This window comes from Ranitomeya variabilis, chromosome 7 (assembly GCF_051348905.1).
Source record: "Ranitomeya variabilis isolate aRanVar5 chromosome 7, aRanVar5.hap1, whole genome shotgun sequence".
In the NCBI taxonomy this organism is placed as follows: Eukaryota; Metazoa; Chordata; class Amphibia; order Anura; family Dendrobatidae; genus Ranitomeya; species Ranitomeya variabilis.
Genome location: NC_135238.1, coordinates 44,267,468 through 44,294,281, shown reverse-complemented (window position 1 = coordinate 44,294,281; position 26,814 = coordinate 44,267,468). Strand labels below are relative to the sequence as shown.

Sequence of the window (26,814 nt, the reverse complement as noted above, 5' to 3'; positions counted from 1 at the left end):
TTTGTCCCACAAAAAAACAAGCCCCCATACAGCTCCATCAGCAGAAAAATAAAAAAGTTATAGCTCTTAGACTAAAGTGATGCAAAAATAATTAGTTTTTCTATAAAATAGTATTTATTGTGTAAAAGCTGCAATGCATAAAAAAATAAATGTGGTATCGCTTTAATTGTACTGACCCGAAGAATAAAGCTAAATTATCAATTTTATCACATGTGGAATGGCATGAAAAAAAAATCCTGAATTGCTGTTTTTTTTTCTTTTTGCCTTTCAAAAATCAGAATAGAAAGCGATCAAAAAATGTCATGTGCGCAAAAATGGTACCAATAAAAACGTCAACTTGTACCACAAAAAAACAAGACCTTACATGACTCTTTGGGCCAAAATATGGAAAAATTATAGCTCTCAAAACATGGTTATGCAAAAACTATTTTTTGCAATGAAAAGTGTCTTTTAGTGTGTAACAGCAGCCAAAGATAAAAATCCAATATAAATCTGGTATCATTGTAATTGCACCAACCCAAAGAATAAAGTCGCCAAATCACTTATACCGCACAAGGAATGGTGTAAAAAAATGAATAAAACCAATTCTTCACCTGCTGTGGATTTGTTCATTCTGCCTCCCAAAGATCGTAGTAAGGCCCAACTCAAATTTATCCTGCTCTCTGCTCTGAGCGCTTACACTGGGGTTTCTGTGTAAATCTCTGAAATCCTTGATTCAGGTGGAACCTTCAATGGAAGATTCCCTATAATGAGGCACAAGCAGTTCCTGTGGAGGCCATAGGATCTGTGGTCTGGCAGTGTTTGTCTTTTAGGTGAGCATAAAAGTTTTCTGCACTTCTGAAAAGAAGGACACGGCTGGACAGAGGCCAGATGGAGTCCAGAGTAACTCTGCTGCCTCATTATAGTGAATGGATCCCTTGGGGGATTCACCCTTCAAACCACTCAGAGATTTTTATGGAAACCTCAAAGTAAGTGCTCAGTGTAGAGCGCTGGATAAATGACATGTCGCGGCTTTAAGGTGGGCTCAGCGCCGGAGCCCACCTTAAAGCCGGGGATCTGCCAGCTGATGTACTATTCCGTCAGCTGGCAGAAAGGGGTTAACATAAAAACACAATTTTTATTTAGAAAAGTCAATAAACTTTTTTTTATAATAAAATTCAGGAATAGGTCCTGGAAATAATAGAAGGCTGTAAACTCCTATATGTTGGTAGCAGCGAGGAGTACAATGACAATATGGTTGTGCAAATCACAACTAATTGATATCAGAATAGGCATACAATTGACTATTGGATCTAAGAGTTTATTACATGAAGGATAATAAATGTATCACACAAGGAACTGCACACTCTTAGTTTTATAATCCTGCCATTTCCACTAACAACTCATCAGAAAAGCAAATAACCAATTGCAGCAACTTAGTGTTACCAGCAGATGGCATGAAACATTTATAGGTGTAAAGTGCTTGTTCTTATAGAAACCATCGGACACAAACAATGAAGATCACTGTAGTATACTGAGATAACCATGTGTTTAGAAATTAAACATAACTATCATCATCATTGAACCTCATTAATAATACATACATGGGTGCAATTGTTTTAAATCTTATTAAGTAGACAAGAAGACATATTGCTGATTAGTGCAATGATTAAAATTATATCTGCGCATGTCAGATGTCATTAGCTGGCTATCTATCATGAATACGTTACTTGTAAATGCTAGCTGAAAAAATGATAAACGACTTTTAGCATACCTGTTTGGTAAACCGCTGCGTAAACAGAGTGTAGGGAGCTCCTGCCTTCTGCCTCGACGCGCACTTTTCGCCCAGCTTCTTTGGGGACCGATGTTCGCGAATGTCCCTAATGTTCGTCAAACATGTTCGTTGTACATACTGAACCCCACTGAATTCAATTGGAGGCAAAACCAAACGCATAGATAACACCTTCAGGTGGGCCAAAAAGCTGCCAAAAGAGCTCAAATTAGGGTGAGACACCAGGAAAATGGCATAAATTGACCGAGATTGCAAATAGTATAATTAGGTAGCATGGAGGCCTGGGACAGGGCCAAGACCAGCATTTCTGGCTGAAACATTGATTAGCAACAGGTGGAGGAGTGACAGGTGTAGGCCTGGTGCTCTGAGATGTCTGCCAAATTCAGGCAACACACATGAAGGAGATCTAACTTGGAGTCCAAACATATCTAAAAATTAGAGGTGCACACCAGGAAAAGTGACAAATTGACCCAGAGTAGAAATTTGATAATAGCACAGCAGCAGTCAGGCATGGGCCATGCATGAAGTATCGGGGTCTGGGCCAGCATTTACAGCTTAGAGGTTAAAGGTACTGTCACACTAAACGATATCGCTAGCGATCCGTGACGTTGCAGCGTCCTGGCTAGTGATATCGTTTAGTTTGACACGCAGCAGCGATCAGGATCCTGCTGTGATGTCGCTGGTCGCTGAATAAAGTCCAGAACTTTATTTGGTCGTCCGATCGCTGTGTATCGTTGTGTTTGACAGCAAAAGCAACGATACCAGCGATATTTTACACTGGTAACCAGGGTAAACATCGGGTTACTAAGCGCAGGGCCGCGCTTAGTAACCCGATGTTTACCCTGGTTACCAGCGTAAAATGTAAAAAAAACAAACAGTACATACTCACATGCGTCCCCCGGCGTCCGCTTCCCACACTGACTGAGCGCCGTAAAATGAAAGTGAAAGTACAGCACAGCGGTGACGTCACCGCTGTGCCCTGCTACTGCCGGCGCTCAGTCATTGCAGGAAGCGGACGCCGGGGGACGCATGTAAGTATGTACTGTTTGTTTTTTTTACATTTTACGCTGGTAACCAGGGTAAACATCGGGTTACTAAGCGCGGCCCTGCGCTTAGCAACCCGATGTTTACCCTGGTTACCCGGGGACCTCGGCATCGTTGGTCGCTGGAGAGCGGTCTGTGTGACAGCTCTCCAGCGACCAAACAGCGACGCTGCAGCGATCGGCATCATTGTCGCTATCGCTGCAGTGTCGCTTAGTGTGACGGTACCTTAAGTTTCAATTAAGATGAGGTGGGTGAGGGATCTGTGTAAGCCTTCTTTGCTGGGAGCTCTGATACCTCATGCAACAGCTCAAAGTGCTTCTCTGCTCAGCTACACTCAGGTGGCAGAAATATCAGCTTTGTAGACTCCTATTGGTATAAAGATTAAGGAAAGTAACACAGCTTGTTGACTTAATGTAAGTGCAGGCCTGCCTGTCTGGGAGCAATACTGCTACAGGCAACACACATGAAGGAGACTCCACATTTCAAAAAATTATTGCCACACATCACTAAAGTGGCATCAATTTCCTCAGAGTAGAAACCGTAAATTAGGCCTGTGACACAACATCCATTACAGGCAACCCGCCAGATGAAGACCCAGCTTGAAGTCTCCACATTTCAAAAAATTGTAACATCAGCAGCAACAGCAACAGCAGGCACAGAAGCCATGGCAAAAGCTTCACAGGCTGCAATAATGCGTGATCAATGCATCACAATAAAAATGACACCATCGCCTAGTCTGCCCAGTCTAAGACTGGGTTGCAGAAGTCATTGGAGATCCACAACTTGTTCATCTTGATGAAAGTTAGGAGGTCTACACTTTCAGGGGACAGCCGAGTGCGCTTGTCCATCAGGACACCACCAGCAGCCCTGAAGACACGTTCTGAGAGAATGCTTGCTGCCGGACATGACAAAATCTTCAAGGTGTGACAGGCGAGCTCAGGCCACTCTTGAATTTTTGAAGACCAAAATTCAAAATGGTCAAATTCACCTGATGGTATTGATACTGAGCTCCAGATACTCCTGCACCATCCCCTCCAGTCCCTCACTCCACGTGTCAGACTTGTACTCTGTTCTGCTGGTGCGTGGTCTGGTCTAAAAAATGTGGGAAACAACTTACAGAATTTCCTTCTGCCATTTACATTGTTGCTGCTAATGTTTTTGCAATGACACCTCGATGTTCCCTGGGTTGGAAGTTTAGACCTGTGTTGCACACTGTGTGTCTAACTGCTGTCTTGGGGAAAACCACTCTTAAATTTGTCTACAAATGTGTTTCAATACTGCAGCAAGTGCACATCCCTCTCCGGGGGAGGAAGCATCTGGTAAAATTTACTATTGTACCGTTGATCTAACCAAGAGATAACCCAGTAGTCGGCGCTATTTCTAATGCTAACAATATGGGCATCATGTTGCAGATAGTGCAGCAAGAAGGTGCTCATGTGACTTGCGCTTCCATGAGGTCCAAGTCCATGGTGTGTTGGTGGAGGGGTAACACTCAAGGTTGCTTCCTCCGTGCCCTCCCGTCAACCACGGACAACAGAGAGGAGATCATTATCCTCTCTATCTTCTGACTATTGCGCACCCATCACTATAAGAGCCCCTCGATCGTTGTAATCCACCCTCCCATGGCACCCATCTGTGCGATGACAGTCCGGAACTTAGAGATTGTCAAGGATCCCGGGTGTAACTACTGCTGGGAGGCTACTCACCGCAGTAAGGGAGCCCAGCGCAAAATGGCGAAGAACTCACTGGGCAGCAAGCCGGACCTGAACTATGTGACAGAGGGGGAGTGGCCAGGGTTGGAGCCAGATGCCGGGGTGCAAAGGAGGCGAACAGCGCCAGAGAGTAGTCAAACGTGCCGAGGTCAATAACTGGGAGGTACTGGAGGGTGAGACAGAAGGGTAGTAAGGTGGAAGCCGGAGGTCAGAAAGCCGAGAAAATCAACAGACCAGATCGAGCACGGAGACCAAAGACCACAGTATGCACACGCACACCAGGGGTCAGGCACTCAGAGCGAAAGTATAATTGACAGAGAATCCTAGTCCAGAGTGGGTATAAATATCCCTCCCGGTTCCAAAAAGAGGCCACAACAATTAACCCTGAGAGGGCAGGGTATTAACCCTGTCCAAGCCATGACAGAGATCTTATTATCCGTTCCGCATCTTCCTCTGCTTCCATCTCTCTCTGACCACCACCTCCTCCTGCAGACTATTTTAAAACTGCACAGAGGGGTGAAGAGGTCCTTCATCTGTTCCCACTCCACAAGTGTGATTTGCACCCCATCAGTACTGTGTTTGCTCAGGCTATGCAAAAGGACCTAGTGCACCAGGGCTCATTGCTGCTGCCACAGTCGGTGCAAAATGTGCAGAGTGGAAGTCCACCATGTCTGTACATCGCATGTCAAATGGCTAACTGGTAGGCCGAAAGACCTCTGTAACGATGCAAGTCAATTACCTGCTGTGTGCGAATGATAGAAGTGAGCACACAGTGATCGTGATTTCTGCAGCAGTGCATCCAGGCTGGGATAGTGGCGGTGAAATTGCTCTACCGCCAGGTTGAGGACATGAGCCATGCAAGGCACATGTGTGAGATTGCCCTGGCGTATGTCCACCACCAGATTTGCACTCAGTGGAGACATCCTTTGCCCTAACTTGTCCTTGATAGCTGTCCGCAACTCTTGAGCTGTGTATCTGCGATCTCCAAGGCATATTAATTTAAACACTGCCTAATTGCAGTGAGCCCTGGCTGCGCAGTACAGGGTTAGGGGGGATTCTCTTTGCACTATTGGAACATGTGGTTTATTAAGGGAGAGGTTGAGGGTGCAGGTGGACGCCCTAGAGGAGGTGGAGAAGGTAGAAGCAGCGGAGGAAGTGTTAGATACAGAGGTTTGTCCCGTAAGCCTTGGATTCCAAGACATGTGGAGCAGTCCCTTGCCCCCCTGCCCGCAAAGCCACCTCAGTCACCCAGTTCCCAGTCAGCCAGATTTAATTCCCCTGGCCATGTTTGCTTGTTTGTGTGTCAGTGGTGGAATGCACCCTGGCAGACATAGATATTTTCAAGGAACGGGTGATGTTGTCTGTGACATGCTGGTGTAGCACAGGCGCAGCTTTCTTAGAGAAATAATGGCAACTGGGCAACTGGTAGTAGGGGACTAACTTGGCCATCAGCTTTTGGAAACTGTATGTATCCACCAGGTAGAAAGGCAGCATTTACGCGGTCAACAGAATGGAGATGGTGGAGTTAAAGCTCTTACCATTGGCATGTGTAGGAGGAAACATTCTTTTACGTGACCACAACTGCGGGACCGAGAGCTGTGCTGCTGTGAGTATGGAGAACAGGATGGCTGGACTGTGAGTGAGGCGCAGGTGGAAATGTTATGGTGGTTTGAGAAAGGTGTGGTGTGCTCTGTGAAACAAAAACAGCAGACATCTTTATTTCCATAATAGCTGATGGGTCATCACTCACCCTGACTATGTAGGGTCAAACAAGTGGAGATTCTGTGTCCAGAGACCTGTGCGAAAACACTTGCCATTGTGATGGAGGAGGAAGAAGGAACAGATGCGGTTGATGGGACGGCCTGTGGTTGGCGAGTCTCGCTGGTCCGCATTTTAACGCAGTGAGAATCTCAGAGTAAGGTATGCATGTAGTAGTCAAATTATTGCAATTTTTGCTTGTACTGAGTCTCACAAACGAGTTAGATTTGGAAATGTGTCCTCCTGCCTGCCCCACAGTATTAACACAAACGAGGTAGATGCTGGAAGGTCGAATTCACACATGTTCCTATCTAGTTGAAGTAGCTGACAATAAAATTCCTTTCTAACTATCTGACCACTTGCAGCAGGATCAGCCTTTCGGCGCTGTTACATTGAAAAAATGGCACTACCAAAACAACATGTCTTTTTTTATATGAAGAGGAACTTGTGACTTCAGCAGCCAATGACTGAAGCCTTTGTTTATGGACATCATGGATGATTTCTGCACCCTGATTGGCTGCCGGAATCTCCACACGTTAAGTTAATTAAAAAAAGAACAGTCCGCAGCTCCTCTGATCTCTCGCCACCTTCTCCCTTCATAAAGCATGTACCCCACCTCTGACCACACAGCACCACTATCCTAGCCAAAGTCCTAATAAAAGCATTAGTGAAAATGCGATCATTTACCGAACTGTGCCCGAATTTTTCCAACTTTGAGGAAAAATGCTCGAGAATCAAAACATGAATCAGAATGAGCTATGTTTGTACCGAATTTGAGATTGATGAACATTTTCCGAACAAGGTCACTCATCTCTAGTTTCCACTGTACTGTTTAGGCACATCAGGGGCTGTTCGAACGTGACATGGCATCTGCTAATTATTTCAGCAAATTTGGCATTCATTAAGTCAAATGGCGCTCCTTCCCTTCCAAGCTCTGCTGTACGCCCAAACAGTAGTTTTCCCCACATACTGTATGAGGTATCGGCATACTCAAGAGAAATTGCAAAACAAATTGTATGATGCAATTTCTCTTGTTATTTTTATGAAAACTCAAAATTTGGGGCTAAAATCATTCTTGTGGGAAAAATGTGATTTTTTTATTTTCATGGCTCAACTTTATAAACTTCTGAGAAGCACCTGGGGGTTCAAGGTGCTCAATACACGTCTAAATAAATTCCCAAAGGGGTCTAGTTTCCAAAATGGTATCACTTGTGGCGAGTTTCCACTGTTTAGGAACATCAGGGGCTCTACAAACATGACATGTCATCCGCTAATTACACCAGCAAATTTTACATTCAAAAAGTCAAATGGCGCTCTTTGCCTTCTAAGCCCTGCCATGCGCCCAAGTGGCTTTCCTCCAGATATTGGGTTTCAGCAGGAGACATTGCACAACAAATTTTGGTGGCAAATTTTTCCTGCTACCCTTGTGAAACTGAAAAAAAAATGTGTCTAAAAGAAAATTTTTGTGAAAAAAAATGAAATGTTTATTTTTTCTTTCCACATTGCTTTATTTTCTGTGAAGCACCTGAAGGGTTAATAAACTTCTTGAATGTGGTTTTGAGCACCTTGAGGAGTGCAGTTTTTAGCATGGTGTCACTTTTGGCTATTTTCTTTCATATAGACCCCTCAAAGTCACTTCAAATGTGAGGTGGTCCCTAAAAAAATGGTTTTGTACATTTTGTTATAAAAATGAGAAATTGCTGGTCAACTTTTAACCCTTATAACTTCTTAACAAAAAAAGTGTGGTTCCAAAATTGTGCTGATGTAAAGTAGACATGTGGGAAATGTTATTTATTAACTATTTTGTGTTACATGACTCTGGGAGGGGGGAATGAGTAGTGTTCACAGAGTCTGGTATTTGCAGCGTAGCTATATAAATTCTTGTGGGATGAGGGAAAAAACCCGCTCTGACAGAACACTAGTGGCAGGGCAGGCCAGGACGTCCAAGGTGTAGAGAGCCAGTTCATGCCTCGTGTCCAACTTGGATACCCAATAATTAGAAGGCACAGAGGAATCACCGAGGACGTTGGTACGGTCAGCAAGGTACTCCCTCAGCATCTTCCCAAACATTGCACTCCCAGTGACAGTACCCGCATTGCCTTTTCTGCGGCATTCTTTGCTGCTCCATTCCACCCCTTGGTCCTGCCGTGGGTTCAGCACTAAAGTTGTGAACAATTAAAAAAAGTTGATAAGTCTGCGCTATTTTCTCGACTTTAAGCACGATGTTGGGACCTTGATGTCTCCAATTTCTTCACCAGTAAGATTGTTAGGCTAGGTTCACATTAGCGTTTCTGTGCGCAGCATATCATCTGCATGCACAAACGCATGCTTGCGCCTCCACATCTTATGCATGATGCCAAAAAAACACTGCGTGTGCATGCATTTAAATGCGTTTTGCCATGCGTTTTCTTTGTTTATGCGCATGGTGGAGGCGGTGACATCATTTCCTGGACATGCACAGTCTGAAGTACACATGCGTATCGAACGCATGCGTATGCATGTCCTTGCGTACCAATGCATTTCCATAGACAATGCGCTGTTTTGACGCAATTGTCCCCATGCGCATGATTGCGCAATATTTGACGCCTAAAAAAAATGCAACACGTTGCGTTTGCCGGACACCGTGAAACGATGCATGCATATTAATTTGCATGCAAATGCATGTCTCTGTGTGCACCATGTTAAAGATATTTACGCATGACGCATGAGGATGTATGCGGATCATACGCTGCGCACAGAAACGGTAATGTGAACCCGGCCTTAGCTTCTACTGGGTTATGAGATAAGGCTCTACCTTTGATGAAATTACAAATAAGGGAATACATTAGAGTGGAATTGAATTCTACATTACCTGAATGCTCCAAAAATCTGTGTTCTCCAAATTGCAGATTTTTCTATTCCTCATGGATTTTATCATCACTGCTGCATATACTGAAATCCCAAGGTTTCTGGCAGTGAGCCAGCATTCTGCTCTGCTGAGGCTTGGGATGACTCTACAAATGTGTGTGCAAGGTCATGGTGCACCTCGATATGTAATGACATTGTGCCCTAATTGTGCACCTGTGCAGAATCTTCCCTGGCTTCATCAGAGCCGGGATTTCAGCACAGACAGCAGGGATCAGAATATGCGTTGAGGACCGGACCGGTGGGGCCGGAGAGGTGAGCGGTGAGGTAAGTATAAGGATTTTTATAATTTTTTTTAATGTTATGTTTAATATTACGCTCTAAGCTCTGCAAAGACCCCAAACCAGGAAAAACTGCACAAATTGGCGAATTTGAAATTTCCCTGATCCCCTCATCGTTAGATGCAACCCATCTGGTATTGTACCTTGTACTTAGGTTTATAGAGTTTTGCCTTCTGGCTCTGTTACAGGACCCCACCTTGGCATTTTCCTTACAAACTAATTGGTTATTGTCGGTATTTAAAGTGAATTCTACTACAATTAGGAATTCAGCACATTTTTCACAGCCCATCTGCTATGAGTAACTCTGGCTTGAATGAACTGCAATTATCTCTTTTTTCCAGCTCAGTGATTTTGAGCATTGATGATACCTCTCAGTCATGGCCATCTTGTAACTTGGTCTTCAAGGCCTTCAGAAATGTTGAGCTGACGATTAGAGATGAGCGAACTTGTTCAGAATAAGTTCGCCAACCTCAAATTCGGCAAGAACCTTGAACATTCGGATTTGTGTTAATGTTCCGCAGCATTTTCCTCAAACTCGTCAAAATTAAGCCAAAGTTAGATAAATGATCAATTTTCCAATAATGCTTTTGTGAAGACTTTGGCTTGGATAGTGGTGCTGTTTGATGAGCGAGGGGGACATGTTTGATGAAGGGAGGTGGTGACGAGAGGTCAGATGAGTGGCGGACTATTATTCTTTTTTTTTTTTTATTAACTTAATGTGTGGAAATTCCGGAAGCCTAATAAGGGCACAGAAACCATCCACAACGTCCACACACAAGGACTTCTGTCATTGGCTGCCTAAGTTACATGTCCCTCTCCATATAAAAATTGGACATGTGGCTTCTGGTCTATGAACTCTGGGTGTGATACTGGAGCCTTATACCAGAGGAAGAGGTGCCCGCCAGCATTGCGGTGTGCCAAAAGCAGCCAAACCAGACTCCGCTGATGCGGCCAAAAGAACACTTCTTGAGGCAGTCAGTTTTGTGGCACCACCCTCTGAAGAGGCCGTTCCAGTTCCAGCAATTGTGTAGCAAGCTGTTGGAATGGACGCAGAATCTCCGTAAGAGAAAGAAGAATCTGGAGGGGCAACAGCCAGACTAGTAGAGGTGAGCTAATTTTCACTATATGGTGACCTAGTAATAATAAGAACTGATCCACCACAATAGTATTAGATAGATAAAAATCATTTTTATTAATTAATATTAAAATCAAAAACAAAAAGTAAACATAAAAGGAAGGGTGCTCAATCCTACAACGAGGGACTATACAGCCATAGAGTCTTCCTAAAAATTCTATGGGCTATTAATAGAGTAAATACGATTTATTCACACTGAAGCAGAAATAGCATAATGACTATAAGGTATAAGCTAACTGGGCATTTCCATATAGCTGGGTGCCTAAATATTTGACCCTTATTATTTTAATGTATAAAGTGCTATAGTGCTGCAGCTATAAATATATGTAAAACTACACTATTACCTTATGTATAGCCACGTGGAATTCTCTCGGCGTCCCTCTTCCCCGACGCGCGTTTCACAACTGCTTCTTCGGGAGGCGTGTCAGGGCAGGGGGTGTGCCGGTTTAAATAGTATGCACTGCGATGTTAATTTGCTGCTGCCTGTTTGTGTAAGAGGAAAGAAAACTATGTGTCTGGACTGCACATGCGCCCGTGTGTAATTGCGTATGGACAGGGCATATGTCCTAATGTTGAGATAGCTGTACTTCCGTATGGACACCGGAAACCACATATGAAGTGGCAAATGTGGGCCTCATGCGCATTCGCCTAAGTGGTAGACTTATAATGAACCCAATATGTTCAGCAGTACATTCGGCGCATGCGCCGTCCTAACGGCACCTGAGACAAAAGGGGGTATTGACTGCCACCGGTCACACGGTCGGAAGCCCCAGATCATCTGTTTAGAAGACGTAGGAGCACCACTCGCAACTGACCGCCAGCCGCCAATCCCACAGGTCCATGGGCAGCGCATGCGTACCACTGCTAAAAGATATATGGGGCAGAAGTGCCCAAGCTGGAAATTTACTGGAAGAAGATGTGATTCTATTCATCCCCACTAGAGTGTACCCCTAGCCATCCTCTGAAAAGTCTGTGGTGGGAATGTCTAGCAGGGTATGATGACGTAGTGGAGGGGAGGAATTGGATGGATATTTAATATCTATATTAGGGAGTGGCTGGAAGGTTCAAACTTAGACTGCCGCATGACCAGGTAGGAAGCCCAGACAAAGGGCCGAGTGCTAGAATTTGATATTAAGTGAGGCTTCAGTTTCTTAGAGAAAAAAGAGACCAAAGACCGTATTTATGTGATCAGAAGCACTGTCAAGTGGAGGTACCTTCCCCCTTTGGCTACACAGTCTCTACCCCGGGGAGATGGTCGAATTCATAAAGTGCTGGTGCCAAAAACGGTGGTATGCAGTGGCATTTGTCCGGCCCTTCATGGTCAGTTTTTTTTTACTCTGGCTGGTCACGAGGAGAGGTTGATCTGCAGCAGCTAATAATTCTATGAGCCTGTGTTTGGGCTCTATCTGGTGAGTAAAATCTGATTAGAGGTATCTCTTATCTCAAAGTAAAAAAAGTTGTGGGTAAAGAAGCAGCTTGAATAGACTTATCTCGTATTCAAAAGAGTATTCTGCTTCAAAACAATGACCACCTGATACATACCTATTGATTTCCAAAAAATGTCTACACAGGGATCCCTTACTTTGCAGATCCAAATATTGCACTTATTATTTAAACACACCCAATGATATTATTAAATGCCCTACGGAGTACAAATCAGAAATAGTAAAGACACAATTCCAATAGGACACAAATCTAAATACCTAAACGCTGACAAAATGTGTACAATTCATCATAACAGATCGAATCAAGGACCCACAATCGATCCAAGAAAAAAAAGTCTCCCATCAATCGCCTTACACATAGCCTCCACCCGGAAAAAATATCACAGGGGGCCGGTATCAGAGAAAATAGAAAGTCAATACTTATCAGCGGGAGGTAGAAGAAGGACCCGACGCGTTTCCCCCTCCAAGTTGTTGAGGGTTCATCAGGGGTCAAAAACAACGGTCACATTACCCCATGGCCGAGAGATCAATGCAGTGTGCGGCCAGACACCCACAAGGCCAGATGAGTCTGTAATAGCCAAATTGGTTAGATCTTTGTTTTTGATTTTTGTTTTGATATGCCTTTTGTAACGTTTTCTGCTGGACTGCAGATGCTGGTGCATCTGTGGGTGTCTGATACCCTTAATAACAGATACTGTTATTTTTAGGGACACTGGTGGTTTCTGGGGTCCTTATCAAAAAGGACCAGTCTTAGTAGAAATTTTAAAAAGTTATGGACTGTGCTCAGGACTGTATTGTTGGTCTTCTGGGGCCCTTAACCTATAGGAGCCAATCAGTGGAGGAGAAGACATCTATATTAAGCCTTCAGTCCTGATCGATTTACTGTGTTTTATTGTGTATACGCTCACCCTTCTTAAAGGTCCTGGATGGTCACGGATGACCATCATTAAAGAATGGAGGAGTGTGAGGGGTTAGAGGATGGCATTCCACCTCTATAACAACTCCCAATGTTTTATTTAAGTTAGTTAAGTAATAGGAAGAGAGAAGTACAGATACCCTATGGTTAAGGTGATCAGAACCTGGGGGGGTGTTTGGATGAAAAGAGCAGAAAGGAAGAGGAAGCAAATAAGAAGAACTTCATCAGTGGCAGCAAAATACTTTTAGCAGGCGAGTTGCTGAAGGGGATGTATTGCCAGGAACTTTGGTAGAGTCCCTAAAGGTCTCTGGGGAATGAATAAGTGTCAGACAGGTCTTTGAAGCTGCAGTTCTGAGAAGAGATGAGTCAGCAAGGATGGGGACACATTCAGTATGGTAGCAGCCACACGTGCATCATTATGTGGTTCCCGAAAAGTAGCCTGAAGGGTAATGGTCACTGGAAGAGCTAGCTATATTTAGAAAGGTTGAAGGTCTTTAACATGTTCTTTAATTTATCAGCTATGCCGCTGAAAAATGTTTATTGAAGACATAATAATAATATCTTTATTTATATAGTGCTAACATATTCCACAGCGCTTTACTGTTTGCACACATTATCATCGCCAGGGCCGTATTTGCCACTAGGCACTTGAGGGCACGTGCCTAGGGCGGTAAGATGCGGGGGGGGCGGCACCTGAGCAAGGCAAGGTGTTTTTTTTTTTTTGTTTTTTTTTAAATAGTCCGGGTCCGCCCGCCCTCCTTCCCTCCCATCTCCCGCCCTCCTTCCCTCCCTTCTCCCGCCCTCCCTTCTCCCGCCCTCCCTTCTCCCGCCCTCCTAAGTCTTATGGCTGCTGCGGGGGTGTCAGATACAGCGCGCCGCCCTCATGTGTAATGCACAGGGATCCGGTGTTCTGAAATTTGTCGGCATGTCGTAGATAGTAGGGATGGGCGAGGCTACGGAGTCACGTGGCGCAAACTGACCAATCACGGCCAAGCAACAGCTGAAGATGCAGGGTGGAGAGAAGAGGAGCTCTGGGCGGCAACATGCCTGAAAATTTCAGGGACGGGCGTGAGTATGGCACCTGGGGGCCTGGTTAAAACCACAATAGTGAGGGAGGGGGCGTGACAAAGGGAGGGGGGCGTTACTATGCTCAGAAATTTCAGGGCGTCCCCCTCCCTTTGTCACGCCCCCTCCCTCACTATTGTGGTTTTAACCAGGCCCCCAGGTGCCATACTCACGCCCGTCCCTGAAATTTTCAGGCATGTTGCCGCCCAGAGCTCCTCTTCTCTCCACCCTGCAGCTTCAGCTGTTGCTTGGCCGTGATTGGTCAGTTTGCGCCACGTGACTCCGTAGCCTCGCCCATCCCTACTATCTACGACATGCCGACAAATTTCAGAACACCGGAAACAAGTCACAGTGCAAGCCCTACCCCCTCCTCGCTGAGGCGCCAAGTTCAGTTTCTGCCTCATAGTCCTGTGTCGGGCCGCCCACCCACCTGTCTTCCGGCTGCTGTGGGAGTATCGGATCCCACCAGGGGCAGGCTGGGCTGGGGCGCAGGGTTCAGATGCCCCTGGGACGGTCCCCCAGCTTCTGGCTGCTTTCTGGGTTAAAGGCTGGGTGTCGGCAGCTGCATCCCTGCACTACAGACACGCCCACTCTGTGTGCAGTCAGTGTCTGCCGAACTCACCTGACTGGAAGGAGGAGATCCAGAGTGGCACAGCGTCCCCAGTCCACATCGCAGCTGGTTAGGACGGTCCTGGGGTCTGACAGGTAGTGGAGAACACTGGGCCAGAGCCAGACCTCGGCTTGAAGTGAGGCACTCATGCCGGCACACTGCTGCGGGGTTATCCTGCTGAGGCTCTGCTCTACTGCTCACTGGAGACTGCTGAGCTCTGGTGGCACTGGCTTGTGATGGGTGTGTGCAGTCTGTGTGTGTGTGCCTACTGTGCCCCCCTGTGCAGTCTATGTATGTGTGCCTACTGTGCCCCCCTGTGCAGTCTGTGTGTGTGCCTACTGTGCCCCCCTGTGCAGTCTGTGTGTGTGCCTACTGTGTCCCCCTGTGCAGTCTGTGTGTGTGCCTACTGTGCCCCCCTGTGCAGTCTGTGTGTGTGCCTACTGTGTCCCCCTGTGCAGTCTGTGTGTGTGCCTACTGTGCCCCCCTGTGCAGTCTGTGTGTGTGCCTACTGTGCCCCCCTGTGCAGTCTGTGTGTGTGCCTACTGTGTCCCCCTGTGCAGTCTGTGTGTGTGCCTACTGTGCCCCCCTGTGCAGTCTATGTATGTGTGCCTACTGTGCCCCCCTGTGCAGTCTGTGTGTGCCTACTGTGTCCCCCTGTGCAGTCTATGTATGTGTGCCTACTGTGCCCCCCTGTGCAGTCTGTGTGTGTGCCTACTGTGTCCCCCTGTGCAGTCTGTGTGTGCCTACTGTGTCCCCCTGTGCAGTCTGTGTGTGTGCCTACTGTGTCCCCCTGTGCAGTCTGTGTGTGCCTACTGTGTCCCCCTGTGCAGTCTGTGTGTGTGCCTACTGTGTCCCCCTGTGCAGTCTGTGTGTGTGCCTACTGTGTCCCCCTGTGCAGTCTGTGTGTGTGCCTACTGTGTCCCCCTGTGCAGTCTGTGTGTGTGCCTACTGTGTCCCCCTGTGCAGTCTGTGTGTGTGCCTACTGTGTCCCCCTGTGCAGTCTGTGTGTGTGCCTACTGTGTCCCCCTGTGCAGTCTGTGTGTGCCTACTGTGCCCCCCTGTGCAGTCTATGTATGTGTGCCTACTGTGCCCCCCTGTGCAGTCTGTGTGTGTGCCTACTGTGTCCCCCTGTGCAGTCTGTGTGTGTGCCTACTGTGCCCCCCTGTGCAGTCTGTGTGTGTGCCTACTGTGCCCCCCTTTGCAGTCTGTGTGTGTGCCTACTGTGTCCCCCTGTGCAGTCTGTGTGTGTGCCTACTGTGCCCCCCTGTGCAGTCTATGTATGTGTGCCTACTGTGCCCCCCTGTGCAGTCTGTGTGCCTACTGTGCCCCCTGTGCAGTCTGTGTGTGCCTACTGTGTCCCCCTGTGCAGTCTATGTATGTGTGCCTACTGTGCCCCCTGTGCAGTCTGTGTGTGTGTGCTTACTGTGCCCCCCTGTGCAGTCTATGTATGTGTGCCTACTGTGCCCCCCTGTGCAGTCTGTGTGTGTGCCTACTGTGTCCCCCTGTGCAGTCTATGTATGTGTGCCTACTGTGCCCCCTGTGCAGTCTGTGTGTGTGTGCCTACTGTGCCCCCCTGTGCAGTCTGTGTGTGCCTACTGTGCCCCCCTGTGCAGTCTGTGTGTGTGCCTACTGTGTCCCCCTGTGCAGTCTGTGTGCCTACTGTGTCCCCCTGTGCAGTCTGTGTGTGTGCCTACTGTGTCCCCCTGTGCAGTCTGTGTGTGTGCCTACTGTGTCCCCCTGTGCAGTCTGTGTGTGCCTACTGTGTCCCCCTGTGCAGTCTGTGTGTGTGCCTACTGTGCCCCCCTGTGCAGTCTGTGTGTGTGCCTACTGTGTCCCCCTGTGCAGTCTGTGTGTGCCTACTGTGCCCCCTGTGCAGTCTGTGTGTGTGTGCTTACTGTGCCCCCCTGTGCAGTCTATGTATGTGTGCCTACTGTGCCCCCCTGTGCAGTCTGTGTGCCTACTGTGCCCCCCTGTGCAGTCTGTGTGTGTGCCTACTGTGTCCCCCTGTGCAGTCTGTGTGTGCCTACTGTGTCCCCCTGTGCAGTCTGTGTGCCTACTGTGTCCCCCTGTGCAGTCTGTGTGTGCCTACTGTGTCCCCCTGTGCAGTCTGTGTGTGTGCCTACTGTGTCCCCCTGTGCAGTCTGTGTGTGTGCCTACTGTGTCCCCCTGTGCAGTCTGTGTGTGTGCCTACTGTGTCCCCCTGTGCAGTCTGTGTGTGTGCCTACTGTGTCCCCCTGTGCAGTCTGTGTGTGTGCCTACTGTGTCCCCCTGTGCAGTCTGTGTGTGCCTACTGTGTCCCCCTGTGCAGTCTGTGTGTGCCTACTGTGCCCCCCTGTGCAGTCTGTGTGTGCCTACTGTGTACCCCTGTGCAGTCTGTGTATGTGTGCCTACTGTGCCCCCTGTGCAGTCTGTGTGTGCCTACTGTGCCCCCTGTGCAGTCTATGTATGTGTGCCTACTGTGCCCCCTGTGCAGTCTGTGTGTGCCTACTGTGCCCCCTGTGCAGTCTATGTATGTGTGCCTACTGTGCCCCCTGTGCAGTCTGTGTGTGTGTGTGCCTACTGTGCCCCCCTGTGCAGTCTATGTATGTGTGCCTACTGTGCCCCCTGTGCAGTCTGTGTGTGTGTGTGCCTACTGTGCCCCCTGTGCAGTCTATGTATGTGTGCCCCCTGTGCAGTCTGTGTGTGTGTGCCTACTGTGCCCCCCTGTGCAGTCTATGTATGTGTGCCTACTGTGCCCCCCTGTGCAGTCTGTGTGTGCCTACTGTGCCCCCCTGTGCAGTCTGTGTGTGCCTACTGTGCCCCCCTGTGCAGTCTGTGTGTGTGCCTACTGTGTCCCCCTGTGCAGTCTGTGTGTGCCTACTGTGTCCCCCTGTGCAGTCTGTGTGTGTGTGTGTGTGTGTGTGTGTGTGTGCACATACATACACATGTCCCTGCCCTGTAATAGCGTCCCTGATCCAGTAATAGCGGTCTCCCGCCTTGTAAACAGGATCACAGGAGGCTGAGTCCCCTCCTCTGGAAGTCTGCAGTGGCAGAAGTGGGACAATGCAGCGGGCCCTGAATGGGAGGAGGGGGTGTCACATCCGTGCAATGCTGCGGGCCCAATGTTGGCGGTAAGAGCTAAGTGAAGCGCATTGCTTTCCTGCCGGCCATATTTCTGAAGCTGTGAGCCACCGAAGGTGGAGATTCGGATCTTGGTCCAGATGCGATCTCAGTCTGCACATGCGCCGCCTGTGGCGGCCGTCTTCCTGAATCCCTCCACAGGGAAAACAATGCACTTACGCTGTAGCCTGGAGCCCTCATTATCGTAGGAATGTCGGTTAATAAATTGTTTTTCTAAAGCTTTATAGTGTAGTTTTAGGTCAGAGAGGGATGCTAGGGATGAGCTAGCAAGGTGCAGGGACAGGTAGTGATGTCTACTTGCGGACATGTGCGGCACTTGTGGTGATACAAAAAACACTGCTAGCAACTTTTCTTTCCATTGCTGCAAGTACCGCATTTTCTGGATCACGGCAAAACCGCAAGTGCTGCACATGTCTGCAAGTCCCATAGGGAATGAATGAGGCCGAACACAGTGTTGCCGTAAGTGATCTGCTATGTGGCAGATGCAGAAAAACTGCCAGATCTTCCGCAAATGGCAAAAATCGCTGATGTGAAAGTAGCCTAAGGCTACTTTCACACTAGCGTTGTGCACTGCACGTCGCTATGCGTCGTTGCGGCGCACCGACGCTAGCGTTGAAAGCGCCGCACAACGGGGGCAGCGGATGCTGTTTTTCATCGCATCCGCTGGCCAATTGTGAGGTGCGGGGAGGCGGGGGCGGAGTTCCGGCCGCGCATGGCCGATCGGAAAAGACGTTCTCGACGCACCAAAAAACGTTACATGCAACGTTTTTTGGTGGCGACGCAACCGTCGCACTGCGTCGCTGATGCAAGTCAATGGAGAAAAAACGCATCCTGCAAGCACTTTTGCAGGATGCGTTTTTTCTGCAAAACGACGCATAGCGACGCAGTGCACGGCGCTAGTGTGAAATTAGCCTTAGTCACTGCCGACAGGGTCTGCATTAGTCATACTCACCAATGGGGGAGGCACCACGAAAAGTGCCTAGGGCAGCATAAACTCTAAATACGGCCCTGATCATCGCTGTCCCCGGTGGGGCTCACAATCTACATTCCCTATCAGTATGTTTTTAGAATGTGGGAGGAAACCGGAGGAAACCTGCGCAAACATGGGGAGAACATACAAACTCCTTGCAGATGTTGTCCTTGGTGGGATTTGAAGCCAAGACCCCAGCACTGCAATGATATCCACTGAGCCACCGTGCTGCCCCATACATGCCACTGTATTGTAATCAAGAGAAAGGCATCTCCTGCTGTTCTTTGTGTACAAGTCAAACTGCCATTTAAAGAAGATTTTGTTTTTATGGATGGGTGTAGTTTTCTGTTCATGCGGTCACAGTAATTGGAGTTGTGCAATGGGTCACAGACCAGAAGAGCTGGGAGTAGTGATGAGCGAGTGTACTTGTTACTCGAGTTTAGCCCACGGCTACTCCCCCATCCTGAACCAGGACTCCATTCACTTGAATGGGGGCTTGAACATCCAGTGTTTGCCACGCTGTCATGCATGACAATGCAGCAAACACGGCTTCTGATCGGCTGCAAAATCATCACCACCGGTCAGAGAGCCACGGTTCCACGCTGTCAAAAGACAGCGTGAGGGCACGGCTGTGATCAGAGGTATAAAGTTTACCTCCGGTCACTAGTGTCAGCTGATGGAACTACTGCTCCCATCAGCTGACGCCTGCTGCCACTAATAACAATAAGAGCGGGAGAGGCGGATGGGAGTATTCATCAGCCGACTCCTGTGCTGTAAATAATTAATGAAAAAAAATGGTGTCAGTTCCCCTGTATTTTTGATAACCAGCCAGGCAAAACTCACAGTGGGGGGCTGCAACCCTCAGCTGTCAGCTTAAGCAATGCTGGTTATCAAGAACAGAGGGTGTGGGGTCACCGTCATTTTTGACAACCAGCATTGCTATAGCAGACAACTGGGGGGCTGGTATTCTCAGGCTGGTAAGGGGCCATAGATATTGCCCCCACCAGCCTAAAAATAGCAGCCCGCAGCCGCCCAGAAAAACATCTATTATATGCAAAAATTCTGGTGCTTTGCCTGGCTCTTCCCATTTGCCATATAGCAGTAGCAAGTGGGGTTCTTGTTTGTGGGGTTGATGTCACCTTTATATTGTCCAGTGACATCAGGCCCACAGATTAGTAATGGAGAGTTGTCTATAAGACACCTAGCCATTGGTAATCCTGTTGTTATATGGTAAATAAAGACACAGCCAGAATAAGTCTTTCATTTGAAATAAAACAAAGCATCGTGTTAGGGGTGGTGGAACGCACCAAATAATATAATGAGTGATAAGAGGTGCGTTCGCAGCCCGGGGTACACCATGCAGAGATGGAACCTTCTGCTAAGTAATGGCGGTATAACGTGTTGACACACGGGTTAGCTTCACCCGGTATGAAAAGGGAGACGAACCCTGTTACTTCACAGGGCCGCCAAGCCGCAGAGTGAGCACTAGAGCCAAGTCACAGAACTCTGCCCCAAGGACAGGGGGAAGAGTCTCTCTAGACCACTAGTGCTCGGTGCCACAACCGTGGTGCCAGGGGAAAACTAACTAATATTTACCACACAAGAGTGCGTACATCGCCGCACTGGCGAACGCCACTAACCACCCTGTCTAGGGCCAGGAAAGCGCACTGATTGCGCATGGCGCCGCACTGCCGGTCGCTGCTGGATAGATGCTGTAAGGATCGTGGTCTTGTGCTTGAAAAGCACTGTCTGGCGCTAGATTAGTCCATCAACAGTCAACAACTCAGCTTACCGCTGAACAGTGCTGGTTACTATGGCTGAACCTGGAGGAGCAGCAGTAACCAAACGCACAGCATCTGCCTGAGCCAGGTGCTGGGACCAATGTCTCTGCTGAGCAGGCTCCACTGCGGCAGGAGGAGAATGGGAGACCGCAGCAGAGGAGGTTCGAGATGCCCCCTGGGCTGTGGTGGGACCTTGACACTTAACACATAGTTTTACTTTTCTATTTAAAAATAACAAACACAGTTATACTCACGTAACGCCTACTTCCACTGAATCCCTCGTCTCCTGTCAGAAAACAGACTGCATTCCCAACCGGGCTGAACTGCTGTGACCTTGGTAAGATCCCTGCTAGTATCGTGAGAAAGTCTCACGGTGCAGAGGTGAGTTCACCACAGTTCAAATCCACCACAGTGAAATTCTCCTCGTGAACTACGATGAACTCGCTTCTTGACCATGAGATTTTCTCACGGTGCTAGTGGGCATCTTACCGAGGCCACCACAGTTCAGACCGGTTGAGAACGCAGCCTCAGTGACCTGCGGTAACCTCAGTTATGTCACTGTTAGTCACTGATGCTGCGCTCGCCGCAGCTCAGTCACCAGTGGTTCTCAGCCTGGATGGTCAAATCTTGGCACCATCCAGGTTGAAAGCTGTTTATCTCCAGACATGGATTATGTGGGACAGAACGAAGGACAGGTGAAGGGTATGGTTGTTTTTTATTTTTGTTTTATTACAGGAGACGAGGGATTCAGTAGAATAGGCATTAGGTGAGCATAACTGTTATTTTTAAATAAAAAAGTAAAAGCGTGTTTTGTTTTATTTCAAATAAATACTTTATTCTGGCTGTGTCTTTATTTACCATAGATATATAGGATTAGTAATGTATAGGTGTCTTATAGACGCCTCTCCATTACTAATCCATCAGCTTTATGTCACCGGACAATACAAAGGTGACATCAACCCCACAAATATGAATTCTACTTGACATTTCTAACAGATGTGTCTTTTCTAGCTGTGGGCTGCAATTTTTAGGCCAGAGAGGGCAATATCCATGGCCTCTTACCAGCCTGAGAATATCAGCCCCCAGCTGTCTGCTTTAGCAAGGCTGGTTTTCAAAATGGAGGATATACCACATTGTTTTTTTTAATTATTTATTTAAATAATTAAAAAGATATGGCATGGGGATCCCTCTATTCTTGATAACCAGCCTTGCTGAAGCTAAGAGCTGAGATTTGCAGCTCCAGCTGTGAGTTTTGCCTGGCTGGTTATCAAAAATACAGGGGAATCCACACTGTTCTTTTTTCTAATTACTTATTTACAGTGCAGGAGCCGGCTAATGAATACACCCATCAGCCACTCCTGCTCTCACTGTTATTAGTGGCAGCAGGCGGCAGTTGGTTGGGAGCAGTAGTCCCATCAGCTGACACCAGTGACCGGAGGTGAAGTTTATACCCCTGATCACTGCTGTGCGCTCAAGCTGTCTTTTGACAGCGTGAGAACCGCGGCTGTCTTACTGGCGGTGATGATTTTGCTGCCGATCAGAAATGGTGTTTGCCATGAAAGGGCGACAAAATGTTTGGGGGGCCGAACCTGAACAGTTTCACTTCCTGGCGAAGTCCGTGTTCGGTGTTTGTGACCGAACAGTAGGTGTTCGGTATGAACGCCGAACTTTACTGTTTGGGTTCGCCCATCTGTAGGTACGCAGATCACGAAAAATGTCATAAAGGATAATGGTTACTGAAAGAGCTCAGCTAAATTGTCTCTATATTTAGAATGGTTGAAATGCTCTAACCTGTTCTGCAGTTCACCAACTATACCACTGAAAAATGTTAATTGAAAACATTTCACTGTATTGAAACCAAGAGAAAGGCATCTGCATCTCCTGAGTGTCTTTACAGAGTGTCTGTAAAGAGGAGCGGAGCCGTGCAATGCATGGAAGACCAAGAAGAGCTAGGAGGTGTCCATTATGGTAACATGTCCACACACATACGCACGCATGCACACACACACACACTAACGTAAGACCCCGTTTTTCTCTAGTGGGTCGGGGCGCAGAAGACGAGTACCTCACCTGCAGCTACCACCCTGAGCCCCGTTACAATGGCTTACTTCAGCGTGTGGTATAACATTAAGTCAGGTTATAACTTGTGACTCTTCTACGCTAACCTGATCCTCTACAGTTACTGGCTTATGAGGCCTAATACAAAGTGATCTTGGAGCATCTTCTCTGTTTTTGTAAAGGATATATCCCCCCCCCCCCCCCCCCCCCGTTATTATACTTCTGTAAAATAGTTGAAAATTCTTGCAGAATAAAAGGAAAGTGCTTGCCCCTTCTTCTGGGAAGATTGTGCTCCATGCAGCCAATAAATTTAATAAAGCCGTCATAGGCCTGCTGTTCGGTATGTCACTGGGGCCAACTAGTGGACCAATAACGTCGTTCAGTACATACAAAAGCCGAATCATGGAGGATCAAGAGGATTGTGGCAATGACTAAAGGAACAACATCATAAATCACAATGTTGAGCATGCAGAAAATGCAAAAGGGACAATCTACTAAAATAGCATAAAACCTCAAAACAGACCGATTCTGGGCCGATCCAAAACAAATGTCCATAGTCTGGTCATCGAATAAGGGCAGGATAGGGAATTCTAGCATTTGTACCTGAGCCCTGGTGTTCCATGGTACCCACAAGCCCTTCTGGCATATAGAAGGCACGTGTATTATATGCATTTGGTAGGTTGCGGGACCAGTTCAGGTGCTGAATCAGGGAAGATAAGCTTTTGGTTGCATCTTTGCTAGGCACAACGCTACAGAATACAATGTCTTGTAGGTACAGCACGGTACTCAGGATGTAGAGTTATAAGGCGCCTTTCTATTCCTCATATGGCTTCCCCAGTGTCGCACAGTCATGTTCTCACCCTCCTTAGAGTACGCTGCACATCTATACATCACAGAGTCCATGATACATGAGTAACGCTTCATTTCTCTTTTGGTGGTGCTATTGGAAGAAGGGTCAAATGTTGAGCGTTACCCAGATTGTCGCTGTGTATTAGGAACACCATGTAATCAGCTTTTTCTCTCTTGACCCTGTACTAGAAAAGGAAGCAAGTAGGACAACCCCTTTAAGTATGACAATGTTGATCTTTTTTTTCTTTATTATCCTCATAGAAAATAATACTATAGATTACACTCTGGTTTCACGTAAGGCTGATGCTTTTCGTTTTCTGTAGCTCACTCAGTCAGTTTGTCTGTACAGACTGTGGCAAGATGAGCAGAGTCCTCTCATTCTCATTAGATGATAATAAAAGTTTTGTGGTATTTGTGGAAGCCTTCGATAAAGCAGAATAACAACATTTTATTCTATACACACAAATCTGTATGCAGTTCCCTGTTTTCTTATTTGTCTCTGGAGACTATAATGATCTACAACTAGAGTTGAGCAAAAGATTCGCTCTCCCCTAATCTGGCTTCCAGTCTACTGAGGAGTTACTCCGGGGCAGACTGCATTCCTGGGGCCAGCATCCCAGGCATCTCATAGAGTAAGACATAAAGACGTCGCAAAATCCAGATACAGGGCTGAACACATCGGATACAGAAGTGAACACTGCCCCTCCTGGCCTGACTTCCTTGGAGGACTCAACACCGAATATGGGCAGTACAAATCATTTTGCTCAATTCTATCCATAAGATTGAATTATTCAAACATTAATAATGTTTTCATTATTATTAAAAATTTCAAATTATTGAAATTTTACAAATTTTTGAGTTTCACAAATTTTTACATTCCACAAGATTTTTCAATTTTTTTTTTTTTAAGTTTTTCATGTTTTTTTGTTTTCACTTTTACAGTTTTACTTGGTTCTTAGAAATGGAAACACAGAATATCAGTCTCTAAGATTGGAGTATTGTTCACAGATATCTCGAATGTGGCTTCTCAGGACCAAACAAGAATACCTGAAAATCCTCCGGTGAGCTTTGGCTGTATGATAATAATAGTACTGGTCACGTGTTTTTCATAGTTGGAGGGTCCTCTGTTGGCTCCCATCTACAATAGTCATATTGGGATCAAAGCAAAATGTATTTTTCAACTTCTCATGGAGTGAAAAGGCATTCTACACTGGATACTGCTTGTTTACAGGAGTAGGATCTGCCCACCAATGCCTGAACTAAAGTAGAACCAAAAGATGAATACTATACATACTGCCAACCTACCCAAGATTTGGCCCACCTCTACTAAAACATATTTTTTAAGTAAAAAAAATTAAATTGGGTGATTGGGACAAATTTATTATAATATGTGTTGTATTATACCTGATAGTGGGCATGTAGATATGGGTCCTTTCATTCCTAGTCTACCTAATAAATATTGTCCAACCATCCTTTTGGGCTGCACCCATTTTGCAAAAAGTTGTAAAGTTTGGCCTTATTTAGTGACATCCATCCAACTATACAAAGAAGTTCATCTTCCTTATATATTTTCGGAACACTTCATCCCTTACACCATAAATCAAAGGACTGATATATCTGGGGATGCACATGAATAAGAAAAAGTTGGTTATTGGTATAAAATAGAAATATTTCCTCAAGTAAGCATCAGTGAAGGAATATGAAAAATACATCATACAGAGTCCGAGCTGGAAGGCGTGAAGAAGAACAGTTTTCTCTGCCTTAAAAGCAGAAGACCTCCCAGATCCAATCTTCCGAGCCACCACCATAACTTTCACATAGGTGTAAAGGATGACCAATCCCACCAAGATGAAGGTGGTGATCTCCATCAATGACCTTAGGGTTAATTGAAAACTGTTCATTGCAAATGTTGACCACTGACATATCAAGCTGGTGGAGAAGAAATTCTTTGGCATTGAATAACACATGGCGATAAAGTCAGGCACCAGAGGAGTGCTACTCAGAAGCCACATGACTCCAATGACCAAAAGAGACCTCTGCATGGTGCAGACTTGTGCATGTCTTAACGGATAGCAAATGGCAAAGTAACGTTCAAAGGACATGATGGCCAAGTTGTAGGCTGTCACCTTAAATGAACTTGTGGAGTACATGACGAGGGCATAACATATCGGCACAGGGATGTACACATCAAATATAGCTACAAGAGAGACGAATATCAACACAGAAAGTAGCAAGGTATCGTTTATGAGCATGTGGACAAACAGGATGTAGCGAGCATTCTCCCGAACATGAGGAGTGGTGAAGAAGACGTACAAGATGATTGTCACAAAGTAGATGAAGACACAGAAGGACAGGAGCACTAAGGCAAGCAGGGTACTCCTCACGATTTCTACAGTTTGATTGTTCGTCTTGTTGCTGACCTCAGTGAAGTTGACCATTATCAGAATAGTAACAGAAAATCTTCTGGTTGAAGTCCTCATGCTAAAGAAAAAGGACAGTCATAACCTAAAGCACAAGCAACAGTTAGGCAATAGTTATCAGACCTAAATTGATGGTCCTCAAGTTGCAGAAAGTTTGCTACATTGCTTTTCTCATTGAAATTCATGAAAGTCATCAGAGTAGGACAACTTGTAGGCAACCAAATGGACTCTAGAGATATTAGAGTCCTAGTGAGGAATTCTTCTTCTAGTGACTGAAAGTATCTATACACATTAGATTTCTGGCAAAGGATCCCCCCAAATTATTACTAAAATACAAGGGGCAGGTAATTGCACCATGCCTTTTTAAGATGACACTTCCTACAACTGAAATCACATTCTGCACATGTGAAAAAAAATGAATTTGAAGGGAAATTTCAGCTATGAAACCTCCAGAATGTAGCTCTGGCTGCAGGCTAACCTCCCTCAACCATCGTTTACCATGCAGCAAGTCTAACAGACATCACATTATATACAGCATAAAGTGACACTCATAAAGTACCATCAAAACTCATAGTATTTGTCCCCCATACCCTAAATATGGTTCCTGGTGCTATTGTTACCTCTGCACCCATATATCTGGGTTTTGCCTCTGGGCATCACAGGTTTCTAAAGACCTACTGGAATGGTTCTAGCTACCCCATTATCAGTTTCTACTACTTACTGTACGAGGATTATGTAAGTGTTTCCATTTACATCAACAAGCTGCATAATCTATATAGTGAGAAGGATACGGGACAATGGAGGGGCTGAGCTCTATATATCTGCTTCTCAGCCCCTGATGTATTCCAAAGGATGAGTAATGTCAGAGATTGGTTTTGACATCAAAATTCTGTTTCTGAACATCATGGAAGTAATAACCCACAAGAGACTTCAGCCTTACAGATGTTGAACCTTGATTTATCCTTATGGAATTGT

The 26,814-nt window shown here is 46.5% G+C and overlaps 1 protein-coding gene and 1 long non-coding RNA gene across 2 annotated transcripts in view; both read right to left on the bottom strand.

Moving 5' to 3' along the window:
• Positions 1 to 14,570, bottom strand: part of LOC143784921 (uncharacterized) — a 38,779-nt gene extending 24,209 nt beyond the window's left edge. The window contains exons 1-2 of the long non-coding RNA XR_013217911.1: positions 14,462 to 14,570; positions 1,754 to 1,961 (exon numbers count right to left, since the gene is read on the bottom strand). This is a non-coding gene — a long non-coding RNA (uncharacterized LOC143784921). The remainder of the gene's footprint in view (positions 1 to 1,753; positions 1,962 to 14,461) is intronic.
• Positions 14,571 to 24,957: 10,387 nt separating this feature from the next.
• Positions 24,958 to 25,857, bottom strand: LOC143786207 (odorant receptor 131-2-like). Its single transcript, XM_077275495.1, has one exon. The coding sequence runs from the start codon at positions 25,855 to 25,857 to the stop codon at positions 24,958 to 24,960; it is 900 nt and encodes a 299-aa protein (XP_077131610.1).
• Positions 25,858 to 26,814: the final 957 nt, after the last annotated feature.

Bases quoted from the DNA above. Each gene is read 5' to 3' on its own strand.
- LOC143786207 (XM_077275495.1), bottom strand. From the start codon at position 25,857: ATGGTCAACTTCACTGAGGTCAGCAACAAGACGAACAATCAAACTGTA.